Genomic DNA, 22077 nt, shown 5'->3' with positions numbered 1-22077 from the left:
TCTCCTCCTTAGCTCAAACATTAGGCTGGATAACAGTGCTACAAAACATTGGTCCCTCTGGACTTTCTGCAAACTGTACATCAGAAATTACAAAGGATAGAAATTATTGTTCTGTAAGAAGTTACTTACACATCTATTTTACAGCCCCAGAAGTATCCTCTATCATTGTAAGGAGACAGGACCAACCCATGTCATCAATACTAGATTAAAAATTATTGTTCCATATAGCCCCTAATAGGGAATGAAATCATTTATCTGTTTTACTGCCCCAGGAGCATCCCAGATTACTGGAGGGAGACAAGAACAACCCACACCCTTCATGCTGGGTTTGACAAAGGCAGGAAGAGCTGTGGCACAGTCTCAGCCCTTACCTCCAGTACTGAGTGGCAGGGGGTGTTTGGTCAGGAAGGTTTGGAGTCTTGCTGTCAGTCCATTTTCAGAAACTGTATTTTCCTAAGACAACACAGCTTTAAAAAAGGTGACATGCAAAAGGGGTGCACTGGTTTTAACAACAATCTACGTTATAACCTGAGTAGTGTCAGAAATAAATTTTCAGTTTAAAGGAAAAGATCCCTGGCTATAACAAAGAACTCACTTGTATCATTACTACCACACATTAGAATGGCTCCAGAGCTTTTCTTAAATCACACTGGAATGACCACTAGACTGTGAAGGTAAGAAATCTCAAGTTTAAAAGCAGTAATTACTGTAAAAGAAATGCTCAAGTCTTTCATTGTTACAGAGGCTGAGCAGAATTTGCTGTAAAACAGTATTTTTCCAAAGCATTTTACATTCCAAAGGACCTGCTGAAAAGCACAAAACCAGAATGCAAACACACTGAGGAAATGCCTCCTATAGCACATTCTGCCCATCCTAAATCTGAGCCTGAACCAACTGCAATGTATCAGGAGTTCTGCCATTCTCTGCTAAACCCATTTCCTTTGTGTGGAGTTCACTGGGGACAGAAGTTGGTCACAGGATGTGGAGAGGTAAACAGAGACTGAAGAACTGCTGGAGGATGTGTTACTGCTCAACAGTGAGGTGACTGAACAGCAGACAAAATTAAGAGTGAAATGATCCTGCCTGAGGGGAATAAATTAGCAACTCTAATTTTATATCCACTGATAGGCTCTGATTTGTCCAGTGCTCAGGGGAGAGTAATTACAGGCAGTTCTGTGCAAGTGCCTGTTCAATGCCTGGTAATGGTGAAAAAGCAAAGGAGATGTACGGAATTCGTAGGGAAGTAAAGCAACACTAAGCAGCTATAAAAATCTGTGTTTGGCCACAGCCTTAAAGCACTGTCAAGATTGTATTTCCACCTTAAAAAGCATAGAGTAGAACTACCACAGGTTAAAAAACAGGCAACAAGAATGATTAAAGACAGGACAGTTCCATGCTGGGAATAGTAGATGTCAGTCTTAAGAGAAGGATATGAATATGGGAAACATGGGAGATGTCTACAAAAATCAAGTGAAACAGCAAGAGTAATGGAGAACGTATTTTTCACAGCTTTCCCTTAGTCCTACAATTATTGGGGAGCTTCAGGCATCAAAAGGAAGTGGTTGCACATGACAGGAATTTGAAACACTGCCACAGGAGGCTGGGGACAGTAAAGACTTACATGTGCTCAAAAACCAGACAAATTAATGCTAGAAGAAAAAAAGCTATTACTGCTTTGAAACATCAGCCCCAGATTTAGAATGGCCTTGAGCCAAAATTGCAGACAGCTGGGAGAGTATCCTGAGGGAATATCCCTTGCTCTTACAACCTTCCATCAGAGACAGGACATTAGCCAGAATTCTGATTTGCAAACGTTGGGCTCCCTATTTTTATTTATTTATTTTTTCCTTTGTATTTCCTCATTCTGGATGTTTTGCTTTTTGTCTGACAACTTCTACGTTCCAGAAAGGCAAGAGGTACCACTGAGTAGTGTGAACTGCTTGCTCAATGAAGTATTTGTCCTTTGGTTGAATGTACAAACAAATTTATTGTCAAATTCAGTTTTCAAATAAAATTTATGTCCAATTCTTTCATTCACCTCAGCACCAAGATTTGTGAACATATGGCACTCATTTCTTTCCAGTGATGCAAACCCTTACTGAGAGCATGCAAACGGTAAGAATTTGGTGTCACTATCTCAACCTTAGTAACATTAAAATTTGGAGAAGTCACTACAGTGTATAAATTTTAAAATACCCACCTTCCTGGTCTTATTGATGATGTAGCTTGTCCAGATCCAATTGCGTTTCAGATGCCCATAAAAGCTGGAATCCAGACCTGCAGCTCCCAGCCCATCTCCAGGGATGGATCCATCATCAACCACCTCTCTGCTGCCTCTACCAGCAAGAGGAACAAAACCCACAGTAATTATTTTGTACAGATGCATTCTCAGTGCTCTTAACTGGTGTGTGTGCAACGTGCAGAACTCTCCCCTTGCCCTCCCAGTTTAGGGGGTAATGTTACACCATCAGTTACATCCCAAAACTGCTTCTTGACCTTAAAGATGTCACAGTCATCCCCAGCCTAACTGCAAGTAAACACCAGATATTCAATTTAAAAGATCTACTGCCACACCAAGAGACCGTATGCAGAAGTTCAAGCAAGGATCAGTGGAATTGGGTCCCTCAACTCCACTATTTTTTTTAAGATAACTTGATATATCTACCTGCAACATGGAACTAACTGAAAATACCTTTAAACAGACTGTTTATTGAAACAGAACAGAATATTGGCAGAGCTAAACCACAGTGCACAACACAATATAAAAAATTTAGCTGGGGTTCTGCATGGCTGTCACAGGTTGTGAGTGTACAATCCTCCCAGGTATTCTGGGTGTGATTAGGCAGAAGATTAAATGCTCCAGAGATCCCCTCCATATTACAGTGCACACCAACACCACATTACAAATTAACCTGCAACCAATTACAGCCAAGCACAGCACAAAGGGACAAGACTCAGAATGTGGCACTGGGGAGCTACTGAAGCTACTTGAGATACCATGATATAACGCATAGGGGCAGAGAACCTTTGTTATTGCTGGCATTCACTGTACTTGGGAAGCATTCCCTTCCTCTCAAGTTTGGTTTCCTCAGGACTCCTGCAACACACATCTGTACTGTTCTGAAAGGAAATCCCAACCTGTTTATCCCATCCCTCCAGCACCACAACCTGCCTGGCAGACAAGTTACTGGGAACATGAAACAGAACTACCTCCCCTGTGAATCACTTCACCTCTGAACTCCACAGAACACCCAGCTGAGATGCTTGAGTCTTAAGTGCTGTTGCTATTGAGTCACATCCTCAACACCTGAACAGTTCATTTTGCCTGCCCTACTAAAGAAGCCAAGCAGGGGCCAAGGTGACCTACGTGGTGTATTCCAGCATGGCACACTTTCGTTCCAGGTTGTGTTTGTTCACTGCTGACTCCTGCTCCTTTTCTACATCCACAGCAGTCTCCTCCCCTGGAAGGTTGCTCCTCTTTGTCCGAGGACAGCGGACAACTCCTGGACAGACAAAGGGGTTTCACTCTCAGCATGACAACTCAGAATTCAACTTATCTTCAATCCACCCTGCTCTGGCAAACTACTGCTCCCAAACAGTATGTACTAGTTTGAAAACAGTACTACCATTTTTACCTCTTCTCAACACAACATGCTTGCTTCTCACAGAAAAGGGCTTCTATCAATTTTGATACTTCCAACAGGGCAGCAGTGCTTTGCCATGAACACAAGTGGATCACACCTTCATAGAATTATATGGACATTGCTCCCAACATTTTTTTTTGTGATGCACAGGACAACATTCCAAAACAGTACAAGTGACAAAACAGAGCCTGACTCAAGTTTTAGGAAGGGAAGAGGAATTGTGGTGTGCCCAGAAGGGGCACTGAGGGTGCTCAGGAGGTACAACTGTGCCATACCCAGGGGTGTGTTCAGGCAGACACACTGCAGATCAAACCAGAAGTTCTCCACGTCCTGCAGGGTGTTGAGGACGTACCAGCGCCGCTCAAAGGGGCGGCTGCTCTGGGCCAGGTTGTAGTGCAGGTCACAGATGGTGGTGTCCACAATCACAGCATTTCTCTTCATGTACACAAACACCTGTGAGACACAGCACAGCTCAGGCTGTAAACATCACTGAAATTGCCTCATCAGCAGGACACACCAGCTGGTTTAGAACTGCACAGTTTCTGTCTTTGCCGTTCCTAGCCACCGCTCTGATAGAGGCCACACCCATTCCCACACTACTGCACTGTATTCCCAAATTCCCTTGACAGCAATCCAGAAATTTCCTTTCTAGATTTAGAACAGCTTCTTTTCAGCCTTGTGCACAGGATAGTCCAAGTTTCCACAGAGAGTGGCTATTTCCTACAAGTCCTCACTCAGGATATGAATAGGTGTGTTTGGGGGCCTATTCATCTTTCTTATCCTCATAAAGTCTGGTCTGCTTTCTCCTTTGCAGGTGCTCTCTATTTAAAAAAGATGCATATGAATGTCATTATTTTACTCTGAACAGTGTCTTTATTCTGTGTCAGACATCCAAGCTTAACACCTTGATGGAAAAGAATGTGTCATACTCATTTTTCATTAAGTCTTGCCAGTCTGGGACCTCCTGGATCATTATTGTGTGCAGGGTTCAGCATTATACATTTGAGTAGTTCCCTTCCAGAGAAAGAGGTGAAAAATTATCTGCACAACTTAAAATATCACTTGGATCTGGAGGTTTGCACATACATCTGAAAAATCAGTACTTCATTTAAGGTAATTATGAAGCCCAGATCTTGAAAAATTAATGAAGAGCAACTGCCTTTTAAATTTTCTTTTTTTTAATTACCTGGTCTTTGTCTTGAAACTTCTCTGTTGGGCCAAACTGCAGCAGTCCCATGTAACATAATCTTTGAAGGTTTTCTACCACTGAGAAGATGTACCTCCTGTAGCAATGGTAGGAGTGTTACAATTAGCACTCAGGAAAACAGGAAAAATGATACCAGAGAATACAACATTTCCACGCAGCAACCTGAACTTTCAGCAAACCACCGAGCTGTAGAATTTCTGAAGTGGTATTTTTGCTTGAATTACCAGCCTATGGAAAACATAGAATACCCCAAGGGTCCAAATTTCCTTTCCTCAAATCACAAACCCAATAATTTAGCTAAATACTAAGTAAAATTTTGCTTGCAGAAATGAAAATTAGCCAGAAATAACATATGTAAGAATGAATTAAATATGGTCAACAGCAGATCTGCAGACAATTTCATGTTATGTAAAGAAGACAGGAGTAACAAAACATGACTGCTAAATACAGGCCTTCATATGTGTATGTATGAAGAACCGGGCAATGATTCTTGCAGTTCAGGTTGTTTAAAATTACTGCTCCAAGAAACTGCTTTCAGTTGCTCAAAGCTTTGGCAGGACAAAAAGTGCAACATTTCCCATCCTGCATAACTCCATCTATGGCAAAATTCTGGCAGTTGCAGGAACCTTCTGCAAGATTTAGTTTCTGAGGCAGTTTGTAAAAACTTAGCTTTGCCCACGTTTACCTTCACTAAGATCTAATTAAATGCAGTTAAATGGGAGTTGGATTTTGGCAGGCGTTTTCTCTGAGGGTCAGAAAGATCAAGCCTAGAAATTTGGCTCAGTTAAGAAGTTTTAGTGAATAGAGGCTGAAGAGACAGCTTGGTTATGTGTCATATTGTCTTGCATCAACCCATCAGATGGAGCCTGCAGATTTCAGAAAATACCATAAATCCAGTTTTCTCATTTCTGAGATTCAGCAATAGGTTTGAAATTGCAAACCTGGGCTCCCCATGAGCCTTGGCAGCTGATACTGCCCAGCCCTGTTCCCTCACCAAAGGCACATTTGCAGGTTTGGAAAATGTCATACAAACCTCCAACCATTCACAAACTGTCAGCATGACATTCTGGGGAAAGCTAACATGGTGCTCGCAATTCCACACATTCAAATCACTTTCCTTTCTTCAGTCCAGTCTCAAGTTTTACATCCCTGGAAGAGGAATGGCAAACCATGGCAGACATGCCACGGAGAGTACGAGGAGAAAATGAATGTGTGAGAAGCAGGAAGTGGGAAATGTGGCACCTTTGGAAAGATTTATGAAGGACAGCAACACTTAGAACCTATTAAATTCTGAATTTAGCAGCAGTCAGGAGCGTGTTTTATACAGAAGCAACATCCTGCTGGTGAGTTATGAAGGACAGAACCTCCCAGCTCTCAAGCACTGCCTGACAGCATACATGAATATTGTTTATTAGTTTCTTATTACCTTCTATTTGGGAGAGAAAAATACAGTTTGGCACACTATCCTTTGAGGATTGATGATCCTTGTCTTATGTGCCAAAGTTCTCTTTGACACAAACAGGAAATAACTGAGAAAACCATCAGCCACTGCTGGTTCCTCTCTAGAGCCACTTTTTTTGACTCATCTGCTTACCTTTTGTAGAGGAGCTGCTGTCGGACTGGCCTTGGAAGAAATCTGATCAGAGTGTGCTTTTTTAGTGGATCATTTAAAAAATCTTCCAGACCTTCCACCTAGAATTATTTCAGAAGTTAACCAAAATGCAAAATGTAACTATCCCCTGAAGTATAAAGCTCTGCTACCAGAACTGCCTACTAAAATATTTTCTAAGCAAACCTTACTGCTTTTGTAAAATCCTTAAACATTTTTCTTGTTAATCAATGAGGCAGAAGATTCAGAGAGATTACAAAAAGCTCTTGGCAAAATAGTAGCTTAAGAATTTGCAGTTTTACAGGGCTATACATTTTTTTTTCAGTGAACCTGTGAGAGCAACTATTTCTGTAAAAGACTGCAGTGTCTCCTCTCCTCTCCGGGGTCTAGTTTTGCTAAAACAGAGTAAGAGGATATTTTTTCCAGCCTATAGGTACAGCTGATATCACCAGACTTTGAAGGAAACAAAAAAGCACCGTACCTTGTAGCTGACTTGTACAATCTGAACAAAGACTGAGAGAGGCAAGCAGAGGAGAATGTCACTGACAAGAGCCCATCCAAATCCAAACTCCCTGTGGACTGGGAGAGGAGGGATGTAGCGCATCCATGACGAGTCATCCACGTACACTGGGAACAACAACACCAGCTCAGGCTCACACCACATACCCAACACCCACACCAAGAGTTTCACTCTGAGTGTTCAAGCAGAACACAACTGACAGTTCACAGTCTTAAAATCTACAACGACCTGAAAATTCTCTAAACCATTGATTTTCAAACCTTTCTCAAGTAGACTTTTATCTATTTTTGGCAAAGTCTGTAGTAAAGTCAGGATGTGCCACTTCTTACCTGTTTGATGAGACAGATCTATTTCAGTCTCCTGTGCAGAGGTCTCAGGATTCACCAGAGTTGTCACAATTTCTAAGGTCCCATCTGGTTGTGCTTCAATTACAGCTGCATTCTCATCCAGCCCTTGTGTTCTCTCACCATCACTACTTCCTTTTTGCCGTGTTTCATTTAAAGGGTGTCCATAAATTAAGTACCAGAGGAACATGTGGACCATTCTTAAACGAGGCATTTTTGGAAGAAAGCCAAGAGAACGTCCAAGTCCTGGAACTGGGAAGGAAGATTAAAGACCAAACAGAAATAAAAAGAGGATTAGAGCAGGAGAAACAGCTCCCTGTGCGAAACTAATGTGAAGAAAACTGGAAGGAAAGATGGGCAGTTGAAAGTAAATATAAGTTACAAATAGTAAAGAAGGAGTAGTAAATACAAATGCTCCAGTTCACAATTGTAAAAAACATAAGCAGCAAGAAAACATTGGATAGTGAGACTGGTTTAATATAAATCCAATTTGATTTCTATAGGAGAAGAAAAAACCCACTTGTATCTGAAAATTATTACTACTAATAAGTGGGAAGGTGAAGGATGACAGAAAACCCAAAATTAGCTGTACCTGTAACAGGGTGATAGTTCTTTAGCTGTGTTATGCCCATTTTTTCATCAGTTTTTCCTGCCCGATTATTATCAGCTTTACATGAGCTTTCTTGCGTTTTTCCTGAATCAGGAACTGCCTCTTGCCCCTGGTTTTCTTCCTCACCATGGTCCTGGGATGTTGGTGTCTGGGGGACTTTAATCCTGCAGTAAAGCCACACAGCACTTAGGTAAAAAATAAGCAGAGTTCCCGTTCTTCCCTGACTTCAGGAAACATCAGCACATCTCCTCAACGTTGTGCTTCCATTCCTCTGTTGCTAAAGAGGTTGTTTGTTTGGGTTTTTTTTGCTTACCTTGTGTTTACTTCCTCTGCATGTATTTGTACATCCTAGATAAGCCAAGCTCCCCCCAAGCCATCCCAAGCCTCCCAGGCATCCCTGACTTGCCTGTTTGCAGTGCTGGAGTTGGAGATGCGGAACCGCACCTGCTCGATGGCGCTTTTCACCAGGGGATCACTTGGGCTCACGGAGGGGTGCACAACGAACTCCACCTGTTCAGAGCAGCAGAACACAAAAAAAAGGTGTCTGTGGAGATATCAGCTCTTAATCAGCTGCATAAATTATCTGAGATTAACAGTTAATTAGCAGTAGCCACAATGGATGAATCCTATGATGGTTTTAATAATTCACAGAACATCAACACTTTTGGATGAAAACTCCTGTTGCTACCTTGTATTAAGCAAGAGGTCAAAGCACATGGTCTTTGTACCAATAAACTGCTAATGGCATTTCTACAAACCTTGGGTTTTGGGTTTTTAAAATCTGAAATATTTGAGAAACAAATACTTTGACTTGTAAATATTAGGCTGAGAGGGATAAATGAAAAGTCAGAACTCATTAGGTATAAGGCCAAGCTAACAGATATTGCTGCTGAAGGTACACACACAATTCAGATTGGTGAGATTTCATATGTGCTCTACACTAATTATGCAGCAGGTAACTTTCAGTGTTTAATTCCCTGCTTATGAGCATTTCACACTAGAGTAAGTAACAAGTCTCAGCTCTACAACCACAGATATCTGACTTCCATAAACCTCACTAACAGTGGATTTTTGTTTAAAAAAAAAAAAAAAAAATCACATTCTATAAAATTTCAACTCAGAAGATCACTTAGGATTTTTCATACACTCTTGGCTTTCAAAAGGGGTTTAAATAGAATTATGGTGCAGCCTGACAGTGCAGGGAGAGAACCATGAATCACAGAACTGATAAGCAGCAGAACCTCTCGGAAGGGAGATTCAGAGACTTTGATCTCTGGCCTATTCCTTGGTCTCAATTACCTGCAGCACAATAACAGAAAGCAATGATTTGGTGTTCACAGTAGCTTAGTTTGACATGAAGCTTCTGGGTAGCTCCATTGTGGCTTGTGCCACAAGAAGTGAAGTCACCCACACATTCCAGTAAAAAGGCCCAGGATGCTGTGATAAATGAGCTAAATGCTGTGTCTGTGCAGTCACCTTTTTGCTGATGCCATCCTGGATGACCGTGGTGCGGTAGAGCCTGAGGAGCCCCTCCCGCGCCAGCCTCTGCACCAGCCGCACAATGGACTTCTTGCAGCACTTGGTGGAGACACCTTCTTGCTTCTCTTGATCCATGACCATCTTCTGAAGTCTGAAAGATGCCATATACCTTGCATTTTAAGCCCAGCAATGCTCCAAACTCCCTAAGCAGTTTGTTAGAGGATGTGGGGTGAATGGCCATTTCTTTCTCTACTTCTTACAGTCCCTGCTCTCTCTTCCCTTTTGCTGAAGACAACTGGGAACTTCGCTTTACATTTCAGCCCTATTTTCTTTCTACTCAAGCTTTTCCTTGTTAGGGGAGAACTGCTTGTTCTGACAGCAAATTCTCAATGCCTGATTCCTCTGTGCATGGCTACAGTGCAATTATGAATCCAGCTTCCCTAAGATCAGGAGAACCTACAGCATTTTTAGGTGGTGATTTAACAAATGCAGTCTGTTCTTGCAGTTGTGAGCTCAGTTCAGCTTGAGGCAGAAAGGGTTTATTCAGTGGCTTCAGAGCACAGAAACTACTCCTGCATTCACAACATAGATACAGATCCACATATCCCACCCCTTGAAGCCAGCTCCCTTCTCCCTTCTTCCCTTGCCACACTGGCAGGGCTGTGCTCACACCTTACTCTCCCCATGCACTTTCCCACAAATGCCCCAGACCCTAGTTCTGGGCTCTTTCAATCCTGGGGAATCAATTCTGAAAAAGACCTGGAAGATAATAAGGGAATGAAGCAATAACTGAATGTACACATGGACTTCAACTTTCCCCAAAGATTACCAAATCCTGGTAATTAACAAATGGAATGCAAACACCAGTACATTTCCTTGGCAGAGGCTGGGGAGGGACAGAACTTCCACTGATTCTGAGGGAACCTGTGAACAACCTGTTGGCAGCACTGAAGGGTCAGCAAGACCTGAAGTATCTTCCAGGCCTGCGCTTGGATGTGACTTGATCAATCACTGATGAGGCTGGTGCCAGATGAGGCTCTAATTTTACAACACTCAGCAATTAAAGAAGGTGACAGAAGATTTCAAAATTCTCAGACCAGAGGAGAGTAAGGCCATGATTTCTGACTAAATTCCTACAGCAAGCAGCCCTGGCTATACTGGCATGCTAGGATCTTCTGTGCTGACAGAGAAGATGGATGGTGCAATCCTATTTGTGACAAGACAGTACTGCCAATTTAGGATCCAGCAGAGCACCAGAATTTCCATTTCTTTTTGGAGGTGAACTCTTAAAGGGCTGAAAGACATTGTAACTTTTAGGGAAGTATCTCCAGCTCTGATAAGGTGTCAGGAGAAGACATATAACCGTACCACATAAAACTGCACTGAAAAGCAAACTTTGAGGGCCCTGCTAGGATGCCAGTGACCAGTAATGAGTGACATGAAGACCTGAGTCTCTCCACTCCATACAGAATAACACATGAACAAGTTTTGAAAGCATGCAGAGATAAAACTGATGCAGATGAAAGAATTCTGCAGCAGGGAAGTGCTGTACCTTACAGTGTGGCCCCAAGTCTGGCCTACTGTGAACAGATGAGTAAGTTCTCTGATCTCTATTTATGAGACATATAAAAGCACTCTTGTGACATTATCTGCATGGAACTATTGTTGCTTCCAAACAGCTGATGAAGATTCAACCCCCCACACCTTCCCTGTGCCAGCCTCTCCATCCTTACAGTCAGTGCCACCAGGGACAAGAAAAGGCAGAATGGAATAAGCACCCAGTGCTCTCCCCACCCCAAGGGCTCAGCCTCCCCGGGCTCTGCTTTGCCCTGGCTCACGTGAAGAGGCTCTCGATGAGGCGCAGGTTCCGCACGGCCTCCACGATGAGGTTGCGGCGCTTCAGGAGCCTGTAGGTCTCGTGGGGCCTCTCCACCGCTGCGGCCTTGGAACGCTTCTCCTTCCTGTGGCCACAGGGCTTCTGGGGCACAGCACAGCAAATCAAAATGGGACAGCAACCAGCCAGCATCTGCAGCCTAACGGGGGCTCCTCACACAGGAACAGCTGAGCAATTCTGAGTTTGGCTGGGTTTATTTATAACCAACTACTCAGATGGAGATTCTCCCTTATTTCCCCTTCCCAGGAGTGGATGGTATAATGCAGTGTGTGCTACATTAAGTAATGACATGCATTAAGTCAACACAGAATTTGGAGAGCACCAGGGAACTAAGCCAGAACTGTATTTTGGACACCTACCCTCCTATCTCCTGGAAAAATTTTCACTTACAACTACAATGCAGTGCAGCCAAAATATGAATGCACTTTGAAATTAATTCAAAAAACCCCAAAACAATTTGATAAATAAATACAAAACTCTAGTTTGAAGTCTTGCTATAAGAGCATAAAACTTAACTCAGACAGCTGTACAAAAAGAAGATATTAAGACATTTGATCTTACCTTAGGATCTTCAAGTCTGACTTCCTCCACCACAGCCACATCTCCATCTTCATCCGTGGGATGAGCACAGGTAGAAACACTGGACTCCTGCTTTAGGGTTCCCAAAGTAGAACTCTCCCCCGAAACGTTGTCTGGGAGCTCCTCAGGATCTTCAAGAATCTGAGGGGAAGGCTGCTTCTTCCCCTGCGACTTCACAGCTGTCGGCTTTGAGCCTGGTTTGAGAGCAAAAAACCTTGTAATTGTTCTGCTCTCCCTGTGCAGCTTTTCTAAGAGGCATTGTCCCATCCACCCAGGTAGTTGCACTTAAAAGCATTCTGCGACACTTTTCACATATTCTGCCCTGCTGGAAGCAGTGGTTTGACCATGAAAGACCACATTCAGCCTCCAAAAGTAAAGTTAAAAAAATGTGAACTCTCTGTCATCAAATAATTCTCTCCACGCAGAAACCTTTTCACAGCTTGGAAAGTCATGAAGGGCTTATCCAGAAACTGCTATCCGAAGAAAGGAGAGTTTCTGTCTCAAAGATTCTCAGGTTCTGCCAGAAACCTCACTTTTCTGTCTCAAAGCAGAATGAGAATAAGAATTTAGTATTACTCCAAAGATAATCTACATAGAAAAATAGAGATCCCTCTCTTCCCTTGGAGTTTATCAGAGCAGTTGTAGGAACATTTTTAAATAGGTAAAAAAAAAATTAGGTAAAAAAAAAATTAAGTAAAAAACGCCCCACCATATCTTTTTAAAACATGCCTCCAAAAGGCTGGTAGCTTTCACACCAAAATGTTCCAAATAACTTAAGAAAAAGCTGAGGTAACTAACTTCAGGGGACAAGATATTTTTCTTTACAAAATACTCAGGTGAGTTAAGGCTGTGGGTCAAGTCATCCCAACCCTGAATATCCAAGGAGCACAGTGTGTGAGCTCCTTTTCATTTACACAGGGAAAAGGAGGGACATGGCATGGGCTCAGGAGAGGCAGCACAAACACTACTTGGGACACAGACACCAGGGCACACCTCAGCCCTGGGAAATCGCCAGAGGTTACCACGCTGGGTGTTCCAAACCATAGCAATCTGGGGGGAAAGCAGGGAAATAACCAAAGAGGCTTAAAAATAAATATGTGACCAAAAACCATAATGGAAGCTAATATAATGCTATTTGTTCTTTAATAAAATGATCCATAAGAAAAATGCAGGAGGTTCCCCAAATTTCAAAATCACAAGTTACCTTTGGCCGGTGTTGTCTGATGGGCATCACCTTGGACACTTGATTTCAATGGAGAACCAGAGTTGGTCTTTTGACCTTTTCCTCTCCTCTTCCTGTTTTTCCCTTCTTCCTCATTGTCAGACTCTGAGGCCACAGTCTCATCTTCCCCAGGAGACACATCTTCCACACGTGGGGAATCTTCTGGCACCAGAGCCAAAGTAACTGTAGCCAACTGCTCACTCCTGGCCTTCTCCCTCTCAAACTGACGGTTTAAATCACTCTCCTCTGCAAAAATGTAGGAAATGTACTTTGTTGTCCTTTGCCGACCTTCATCCTCCATAAAACCCTAAGGAAATAGTTGGAATGTTATTTTACCACCTTGCTTCTCCATTCTTGCAGTGTTCTCCAGCATCAACAGTGGGAAAATGCTCTAAATGTTATTCCCCCACATCAAAAGATACCATGTTACTCTTTTTTTTTAAGTAACAAAAATGTCCCTAACCTTCACACTGAGAAATCAAAAGGAATTCTGTGCTTGAAAAATAAATAAATCTGCATTACCAGTGTACTAGATTAAAACTCCTATGGTATGAGGGACAGAGAAAAGTCTGAGGAAGAACAAACTGTGTGTATTCAGAGTGGAAATCAATTTTTTTCAGAACAAAAATGTTTGTGAAATATTGGCACTGCAGTTCTCTGAGTGACTCAGACTACAGTGGAAGTGCTGCTGCCCCGTCTGCAACAGCAGGTGCTTTCAAGGATCTACAAACTCCAGCACTTCATCAATCAATAAGGGAAGGTTTCATTTTCACTGCTGACTAAGGAAAAATATGTAAAGATACTCTAAAGGTTTACACAGCTTGTTTTTTAACTCTACAGAACTTTTTACTAAATGACAAGATTTTTCTAAAAAACTTCCCCATTGAGGGAAGATGGCAATCATCCTGCCTTTGTGGGAAGGGACTGTTGGGTGCCTGCAAGACAGGACAGCTGGATTTGTCTTGTGAAATGAAGAAAACATTGAAATATCTGGAAATAAGAAGTTTAATCATCATAACTCCTAGAGAAGTAAGTATTTTGCTCCAGATTTTCCTGGCATTTTCAAAAGGCAAGTAGATTAATGACTTTACATGGACAGAGGGTCTTTGAGAAGATCCTTCAGTCCTCTAATTAGAGCAGGTTACAATCACAGTACCGAACCCTTGCCTTATACACCTTTTACTCAACTGAATTAATTCTCTTTTCCATCTTACCAGGACTCTCTCACTGTCACTCTCAAATCTCTGCTGCTTCTAATGTTTGAGGTGAACAGCGTTATTCCCAGAGTAAGCACAGTTGTATCTTCAGTTTCATTAAGTATCTAAATTATTTTATTTTAGCCTTACCTTGACAACTTTGTACCTGTCCAGAAGACGACAGAGCATCCTTGCTTCCAGTTTCCCCACATTCATAGCCAGGCGAATTTCTGCCTGAGAAATGCCTTTGGTTCCTCTACTTTCAACTGTTGCAGAAATAAAAACAGAAAAATATCTCAGGGAAATAACCTGACTGAATTTTATATATGTATTTTTTTCTACATACATTAATATTTCCCAAACAGCAGTACCTGCCAGAATATTAAATTTAAGATTCCCCACTAACTAAAGACATTTTTACACACACATAAAATATTCAGCCAAATACTGTCATAAACCACAATTTTACATGAAGCAGTGCCCAGCAGAATGAGGTATGGAGGTGACAGATTCAAATTAGAAGCACAGATGATTTTTTTTCCCCTGGCAGCTTTCCACACTTAGATATTAATTTCTCCATTTGGAAAGGAAAAGAGATAGGGAGAATAAGGAATGTGGTTTTCTTCCTCTTTTCTCATCCCATCACAACATCCAGTTTCTGCTGGGTGGTATTGAAGAGTTGCTAAGCTTCCAGGAAGGGCTAACAGGTAGCAGCACCTCCAGTCTGATATGGACATAAAGCTCATTTTGCTATGAAAAACTGACACTTTCTGATACAAAAGCAACCAGAATGTAAAAACATCTGCAATATACACATTTCTTTTATACTACAAGGAGTAAGAAGGTAATGGGAAAAGTCTTCAGATGTCTTACATCACCTACTTAGCTGATAAGCCTGGGTGAGCATATCCCTTTCACAAACAATATCCACAGGCTGGACAACTTTTGTGATGATCTCTTCATCATCATCATGATAATCTTCCATTTTCTTCCGAAATTCCTTCAGCAGTTTGAGGCAACGGACCATGACATCAGTCCCTGTGAAAAATGAGTGTTAGTAACACCTCCTAAAAAAGTGCAGGGGGTGTGCACAGGTTTAAACACTTCTTTCAGCAACATGAAGAAGTAGCAGTGCAATGGGGAACAAACGACTAAGGACAACTGGGAATTTCTAGGAAAGGTCTGCAACAGCTTTTCTCTTTGTATGAATCTGGCAATCAGCTGAATTTTTGAGGTGCTCCAAATCTTCACATCTGTGCCAATGCTAGGACTGCCCAGTAGGAGAAACTTCAACAGCATAAATAAATGGATTGGGTGCTCATCCCCAGAATTACACCTGGAGAACACATATTTGACTGGGAGATCACTCGCTGGGTATAAACCCATTCCTTTTTACAAGGACAGAACACACTGCTTCCCACCAGCCACAAGATTCTTGTAGATGATTTAATTCCACATCCTAGCATGTTACAGTCCATCAGCTGTGCCATGCTAACTCTCCGCTCACTGGGCCCTTCCAGCAAAGGGTAGAGTGAGGACAGATGCAGGAGAGCTGAGATCCTGCTCCGTGGTGAAGGATGGTAAAGGATGCTCTCCTCAGTGTCACTGAGCTCCTGCTGCACCACTTCAGAGCAGTGGTAACTAGAACTGGGTCACTGGACACTGCCACCTTAGCAAGTTGCAGTGATTCAGCAGCTGCTGCAGCAGTAGCCAGTTCATCCTGCAGCAGTGGGGCAACACCTCCAGCCATCCCTGCTCCTCTGCTACAGAATGCTGCGAAAATGCCAGGTGAAGGCTTTAGTTAAAATCACCAAGGTTTCAGCTGATGAATTTTATCTTGTGTTTATATATCTGAGCAGTTACTGATGTGCAACTGACACAAAGTTAACCCACAGTCACTGGACCATGTGACTGTGCTCCAGGCCAGATGATTCCATTATTTTCCCTTGAGCTGAATCCTTTCCCCAGGATGCCACTTAGGATTTAAGTGCTGACATTTTGGTAGAGTTGCAAGCACTGTTATTATATCCTTTGTATTTCTACAGCCCATTAATTTTCACTGGAAGCAGTATGTGAAAAAACAAACAAAAAAACTCCCCACAACAAAAAAAAATCTCCCAAAACAAACCAATTCCTTTTTCTTTAGCTCCTGCTGCCCAACAATGTTCTTCCCATAGCAGATGCTCTGGCTTCATCCTCAGTGCATCCCACATATTTCTATCTTCTTTCCTGTATAACTCCAGAGATTAAACTATCTTGATCTCTGCTGAAAATCAGCTATTATTAATTCATCCTCCTTTAATACCTAGTGTTTTTAAGGCATTTTTGTGGATTTTCAGCTTTTACATCTGTAGGATGGAATTATCATTCAAGTGAAAGATTCACCCAGTGGCATTTTTCACAACAAACTTAAGCAGCAAATGCAGCTGCTGTTCTGCCAGTCTCAGACAGAGCATGAAACACCACTGCCATGGGGGCTGCCACCAAGTTTATAACTGGACTTGTATTTTGTTGTCTTCTAAGTAAATACCTTAATTGGAAGTTAAATGCTTTTACCACTGCCTGTTAACTGTCTTTTAGGCATGCTGTCTAGTCTTTTGGGTTTTATTTCCAAGTGTTTGCAGCTCATCAGAACATCCCTGAAACACCTGGGTCATTTCTCTCTCAGCCATGCTTGATGCTGTACCTATTTTTGGCCTCTGCTTCTCTTTGGTCAAAACACACTTTCCCTGCAGAGAATTTCCCTTCCCTGGACTTAAAAGATTTGAAGGAATTTGTCTTATCAAGAGCCTTAATCCAACTCCATGTAATTGGCACTGTTTTTTGCCTTCTGGAGTTTTTCATGGTTTTATTGGCTCTTTCACTTGCTCCTTTAAGATCACTCCTATTCACAACGATTATATAATTTACAATGCTTAGCTCATATCAGACTTACTATTTTTTCTCACAAACAGTTCATTATATCTCTAAAATGACACTGTTCATCTTTCAGAACTATTTTTTTTTTTGTAACCTTGCAAATCTGCCTCTTAGGATTTTCTGTGATTAAGGATTTGGTTTAGATTTCTTTCAGGAATTGCATTAATTCCACTGGTGGTACTACCTTCCCTCATACTTTCCATTATTATTTCTTGCAGTTTTTTCCCCTGTGCAAGTTTTATCTGTAGCTTTTTCTGAGAACAGTTACTTTCTTTTGCTCTCTTCCCTCATGCAGTCCTGCTCTTCTTTGTTTGGAAGTTATCAGCAGTTCTTGTGAACCAATTAAATTGGAATTCAAAGCTGGTTATGCATTAAACCATCCCTCAGCAGGCTTTTTTGGATAGCAGTTCTTGGGTATCTCACTTACCTCAATGCTGATATCAGCTCAGCATGGTGAGAGATGGTGAGAGCTAATAATGCCAAGGGTGTGGGTTTGATCCCTGTACAGACCATTCACTTAAGACTTGGACTCGATGATCCTTGGAGGTCCCTTCAAACTCAGAATATTCTGTGTTGTGTGAATTCCAAGTGCTGCAAGACCTTACTTCCATAATTTGACAGGAAACTTTTCAGAGAAACCTTGCATTCTCATGACTTTCAGGAAAAGTTGTAACCAAGAATGGTCTGGTTTTTAACTTCATAATGATCCCTCTTTTCAACACAACTTTTTGTATTTTTTTGCCAAGTTTATTGACTTGTCATTTAACTTCAACCTGAAAGGTCAGCAGACTGCTTTGTTCCTACTCTGTATTGGCTTGAGCAGTCTTATCAGGTCCCAAGACCACAGCTTACACTGATATCCAACAAACTTGGTGGCATTCACTCCTTAAAAATCTGTAGCAAATGCTTAATTCAAGTGGGCTGCAGCATTTTAACTTCAGTAACACATTTATCTACATAATTGCATGAACAGATTTTTTACTTACACCTCTTTTAAGATATGAAGCTCATAGATAGAATGGCATCAATGTAATCACACAAAAAGACAGCAAAACCATTGTTCCAGTCACCTTTCTTTGTCTTGTAGGGTCCTCCACTGGGGTTTATGTCTTGCAAGGGGACAGACACGACCTTGGCCAGGCCAGCATTCATCATGTACTGATAGAGACGTTTGAAGGTTCTCTCACAAAGGCCCTGATGCAAAGAGAAATGGCAAAAGTCACTGCAGCCCAAAAGCTTCACCTGCTGCTGACTGTTATCAAAGGCATTCTACCACCTGTTCTTACAACACAGTATTTTGGGGTAAGATATCCATAAGAAACTTAAAAGCCTTAATGAAAGAAACTGAAACTTAGTGCAGACAGTGGGCAGAACCTGAGATGCTCCTGAGCGTGTTGTATCCCTCCAACTCTGCCACACACACAAACAGCAGCATTGGAAAAGTAAGAACTGCACAATGACATCCATTGACAAAACATTTCTGAAGCTGTGGCTGGAACAGAATTCCTCCCCCATGACAAACACCAACAGCAACTTGATCTGGTAGGTTTTTGAGATCCTTCTTTTGATATCTTACCCCAGAATTTTGTGCAACTTTAGAAGCAGGTAGTATGAATGAGGGCCTTTGATACTCATTCTCTAGGTTCTACTGAGTGAGAATTTGAAAATCTCACCAATTCTTCCCTCAAGTTTCCTAGTGTTTCCATCTGGTTTGAACGAGCACTTAGCATACTTGAGAGCTTCTCCATCAGAATATCATATTTGCTCCTCCTAACCAAGAAAGAGAATTATTTTACATGTAAGTATGCATATAACTTCATAAACATGAGTTGTAGCTTTAGAAACTGTCAGTCACTAGAGAAACTATGCTAAGTGTTCTCAGATTCGTTTAGGAATTCTAGTTTTCTTTTCCTCCTGTGAATAGCACATGAGATAATTTGTCTCTAGGAAAAGACCTCAAATGAGGCAACAATGACTAAGCCCAAGCTGTTACTTCACTGGCAACCCACAGAAGCACAAGTTCTAATCATAAACAAGATAGAAAAACAAAACAAAGAATTTACTAGAAACGTGTTTAAGTGAAAACAGTCCAAATTAACTGAGTGATTAGTGCTACAAAAAGAAGAGTTATGTTTATGTAGGCAGGTGACAGGCACTAGAAAAGCCCGTTGTTTACAGCTCCAAGACAAGTTTTAAAGTGTCCGACATTTGGAAGAGAAGTTAATAAAGAAACTGAAAAGAGTCAATTCCGGGAAACTTTGATGGTTCTGTGACAACAGAACAATCCCTCATCATTGTAAAAGGTCAAAGGGTACCCAGGAGACCCTTAAACCATACCTATCAACGTGGAAGCGAGTCAGAAGTAGCAGGATTGAGTGCTGCTGTGCTCCGCTTGGCAGTCGGATGACGTGGGACTGCATTGTTATCAGACCACTTCTATCCAATACTCTCCTGTGATAATGAAGTTTTCCAGCATCCACTCTAAAGAAAAGATGGCAAGGTATCTATAGGAATAGGACTTCTGCAAACAAATCCTAATTATCCAGTACTCAGAACACTTTACCTATATTACCTATGGCCTTAGTGACACATGGCAATTTTCAAAGTGACACCTTGAAGTTAGGAAGTGCCACAATTAAGAAAACCTGTGAAATTCATTTTCATAGTTAATCCAATTAAACAGAGAAATACCTCTGATTTTAACCTAGAGCCTTTATACACAGAGTATCATGACATGGGTTGATGAGGCAGTTGAATCAGCATTGTATCCCCATGCCCTCCTTTCCCGTCCTCTCTTTCTAACTCGTGGCTATGCTGCAGTCACTGCCCTCCTTGTAACAGCTCTGGTATTCATCTCCCTCCTTGGTGAGCTGACTTGGGCCACCAAACTGACAGAAAAGCATCCATAAAAGTTTTCCTCTCTGTCCCCATCATCTTAGTTACCTACAAGAGCTTCTTAAGTGGCAAAAAACCAATGCCAGGTGGTGTGCAAGCTACAACCCATGTATGTCCTAAAAGCAGTGAATCCTTAGAGCAATGCTGATGTTCTCCAGAACTTCAGAACACATCCAGAAGTTCCTAAGAAGGTGTGTAATGCTCTTCCATCAGCAAAATACATGGTCTAGTTTGGGAGCTGGTAACTCAGGCTCCCACTCAACGGAGGAGATGTCATACAGGCAGATGCTGCAGACAAAAGGCAGCCATCCAAGAATCCCCTCAGAACTCGTGCAAGATACTTAGCCAGCAATTTAGAAAAGGAAATTAAAATAATTTTTCCATCTCAAACTTGAAGAAAAAGTTATTTAGAAAAAGCAAGAACTTCCACAAATTTGAAACCTGTGTATTGACCCACCAGACAAATTTTTGGCTCTCAGAAAATATCAGGAAGGATAACAAACTCAAGGATAAGTCCAGTTCTAGCAAACAGGCTCCCAGAATTAAGTACTCCTGGTAGTAAGGATGAAACACTACAGATGAGAGTTCAAATCAATACACAGGAATATTTAAAAACAACTTTAGATTTAATCCACAGAGCAAGATACAAACTTACTTGAAAGCCCCACTGTGAAGGTCCCTCTGAAGCTCTCCCTGCCACCGAGCTCGGCCCAAGCGCTCCAGAATGCAGTAGGAAAAGTCAGGGAGTTTCAAGTCAGGGTCCCCCTCCCAGCCTATTAAAGCTCTGTAACGCTGCTCTTGGGAAGCAACAATGACTAATTTCTCTCCCCATCTAAGAAACAGAAGGAAAAGTAATGTATTGTTATTGGCTCCATAAAAATAGAGAGAGCAATGCCTTTCTCTCCACAAATACCATTCTTGACATAATCTGTACAAACTGAGCAAGGACTAAATTTCAAAACTTAGAAATATTTTAATGCCAGATATAAGGATTTCACTCACTTTTCAACAGCTTCTTTGTAAGTATAACAAGGCTGCAAATCTTTCTTCCTTATTTGATCAGTGATATCTACTCTCTCTTTAAAATATTGGCAGGAACCTTGTATGCCATCTTTGTTATCCAAAATCATGTGGACAGGATAAATATCATCTGAAGAAACAGGATCTCTTTTGGATTCCAATATTCCTGTTTCAAGGTCTATTTCTTCATATCTGAAATAAAAGCAAAAAGCCAACATTTAACCAAGCAAGAAGAAATACAAGATTGTCACAAACAATGCTGATACCTCTAAGAAGTATCTTGGAAGAATGAAGCTCCTTTGAAACCTCCAAACTGGAAAAACACGAAGAGCAGAGCTGCACTCCTCAAGCATGACCAAACCTTTTCAGCATGCAGGAGACAAAAGGAAGCAAATGCATTATTTAATCTTTGAAAGGTCAAGCATATGAGAGTAAGAAAAGTAGTGGGAATACGAGAAACATGTAGTTCACAGGTACGTCCACCCTGCTGAACCAGGACATATAAACTCTGCCTGTACCTAAGCAGAAAGCAGTCATTTGAACGGAAATCAAGTCAGGACTCAAAAAATTCTCCTAAATCATAGAATCATCAAAATTGGAAGGGACTTTTAAGATTATCCAGCTATCCACCAGCACTACCACTGTGACCCCTAAACCCCATCACCCAGCGCCAGGTCTTAAAGCCCTCCATGCATGGTGCCTCCACCACCTCCCTGGGCAGCCTATTCCAATGCCTGACCCCCTGAACAGTGAAAATTCTTTTTATAATATCTAAACAGCAGCTCAGAGCCACCCTCGGCCCTGCCTGCTGCCACCGGCCACCAAAGTGCTGCTGCAGAAAAGCCGGGGCGAGAAGGGGCAGCCCGGCAACCGGGCCGGGTTTAGCCGGCAGTGAGTCCGGGTTTAGCCGGCAGTGAGTCCGGGTTTAGCCGGCAGTGA

General features: G+C 41.9%; 1 protein-coding gene across 2 annotated transcripts in view; it reads right to left on the bottom strand.

The window, feature by feature from the left end:
* GTF3C1 (general transcription factor IIIC subunit 1) overlaps positions 1-22077 on the bottom strand; it is a 38225-nt gene that overhangs the window by 15713 nt on the left and 435 nt on the right. The window contains exons 2-22 of one of the 2 annotated variants that reach the window (XM_039560665.1): positions 21121-21330; positions 20774-20950; positions 19561-19704; positions 18897-18993; positions 18294-18417; positions 15187-15342; positions 14455-14570; positions 13091-13415; positions 11869-12080; positions 11252-11388; positions 9411-9564; positions 8341-8444; positions 7917-8098; positions 7310-7576; positions 6942-7087; positions 6446-6543; positions 4831-4927; positions 3920-4097; positions 3368-3503; positions 2201-2336; positions 372-453 (exon numbers count right to left, since the gene is read on the bottom strand). In XM_039560665.1, coding sequence (XP_039416599.1) covers positions 372-453; positions 2201-2336; positions 3368-3503; positions 3920-4097; positions 4831-4927; positions 6446-6543; positions 6942-7087; positions 7310-7576; positions 7917-8098; positions 8341-8444; positions 9411-9564; positions 11252-11388; positions 11869-12080; positions 13091-13415; positions 14455-14570; positions 15187-15342; positions 18294-18417; positions 18897-18993; positions 19561-19704; positions 20774-20950; positions 21121-21330 — 3278 coding nt within the window. Of the gene's footprint in view, positions 1-371; positions 454-2200; positions 2337-3367; positions 3504-3919; positions 4098-4830; positions 4928-6445; positions 6544-6941; positions 7088-7309; positions 7577-7916; positions 8099-8340; positions 8445-9410; positions 9565-11251; positions 11392-11868; positions 12081-13090; positions 13416-14454; positions 14571-15186; positions 15343-18293; positions 18418-18896; positions 18994-19560; positions 19705-20773; positions 20951-21120; positions 21331-22077 lie in introns of both variants that reach the window. The other variant, XM_039560664.1, reaches the window with a different exon arrangement.

The sequence above is a fragment of the Corvus cornix genome, chromosome 14 (assembly GCF_000738735.6).
Source record: "Corvus cornix cornix isolate S_Up_H32 chromosome 14, ASM73873v5, whole genome shotgun sequence".
NCBI lineage: Eukaryota > Metazoa > Chordata > Aves > Passeriformes > Corvidae > Corvus > Corvus cornix.
This window is presented reverse-complemented; position numbering and strand designations above follow the sequence as displayed.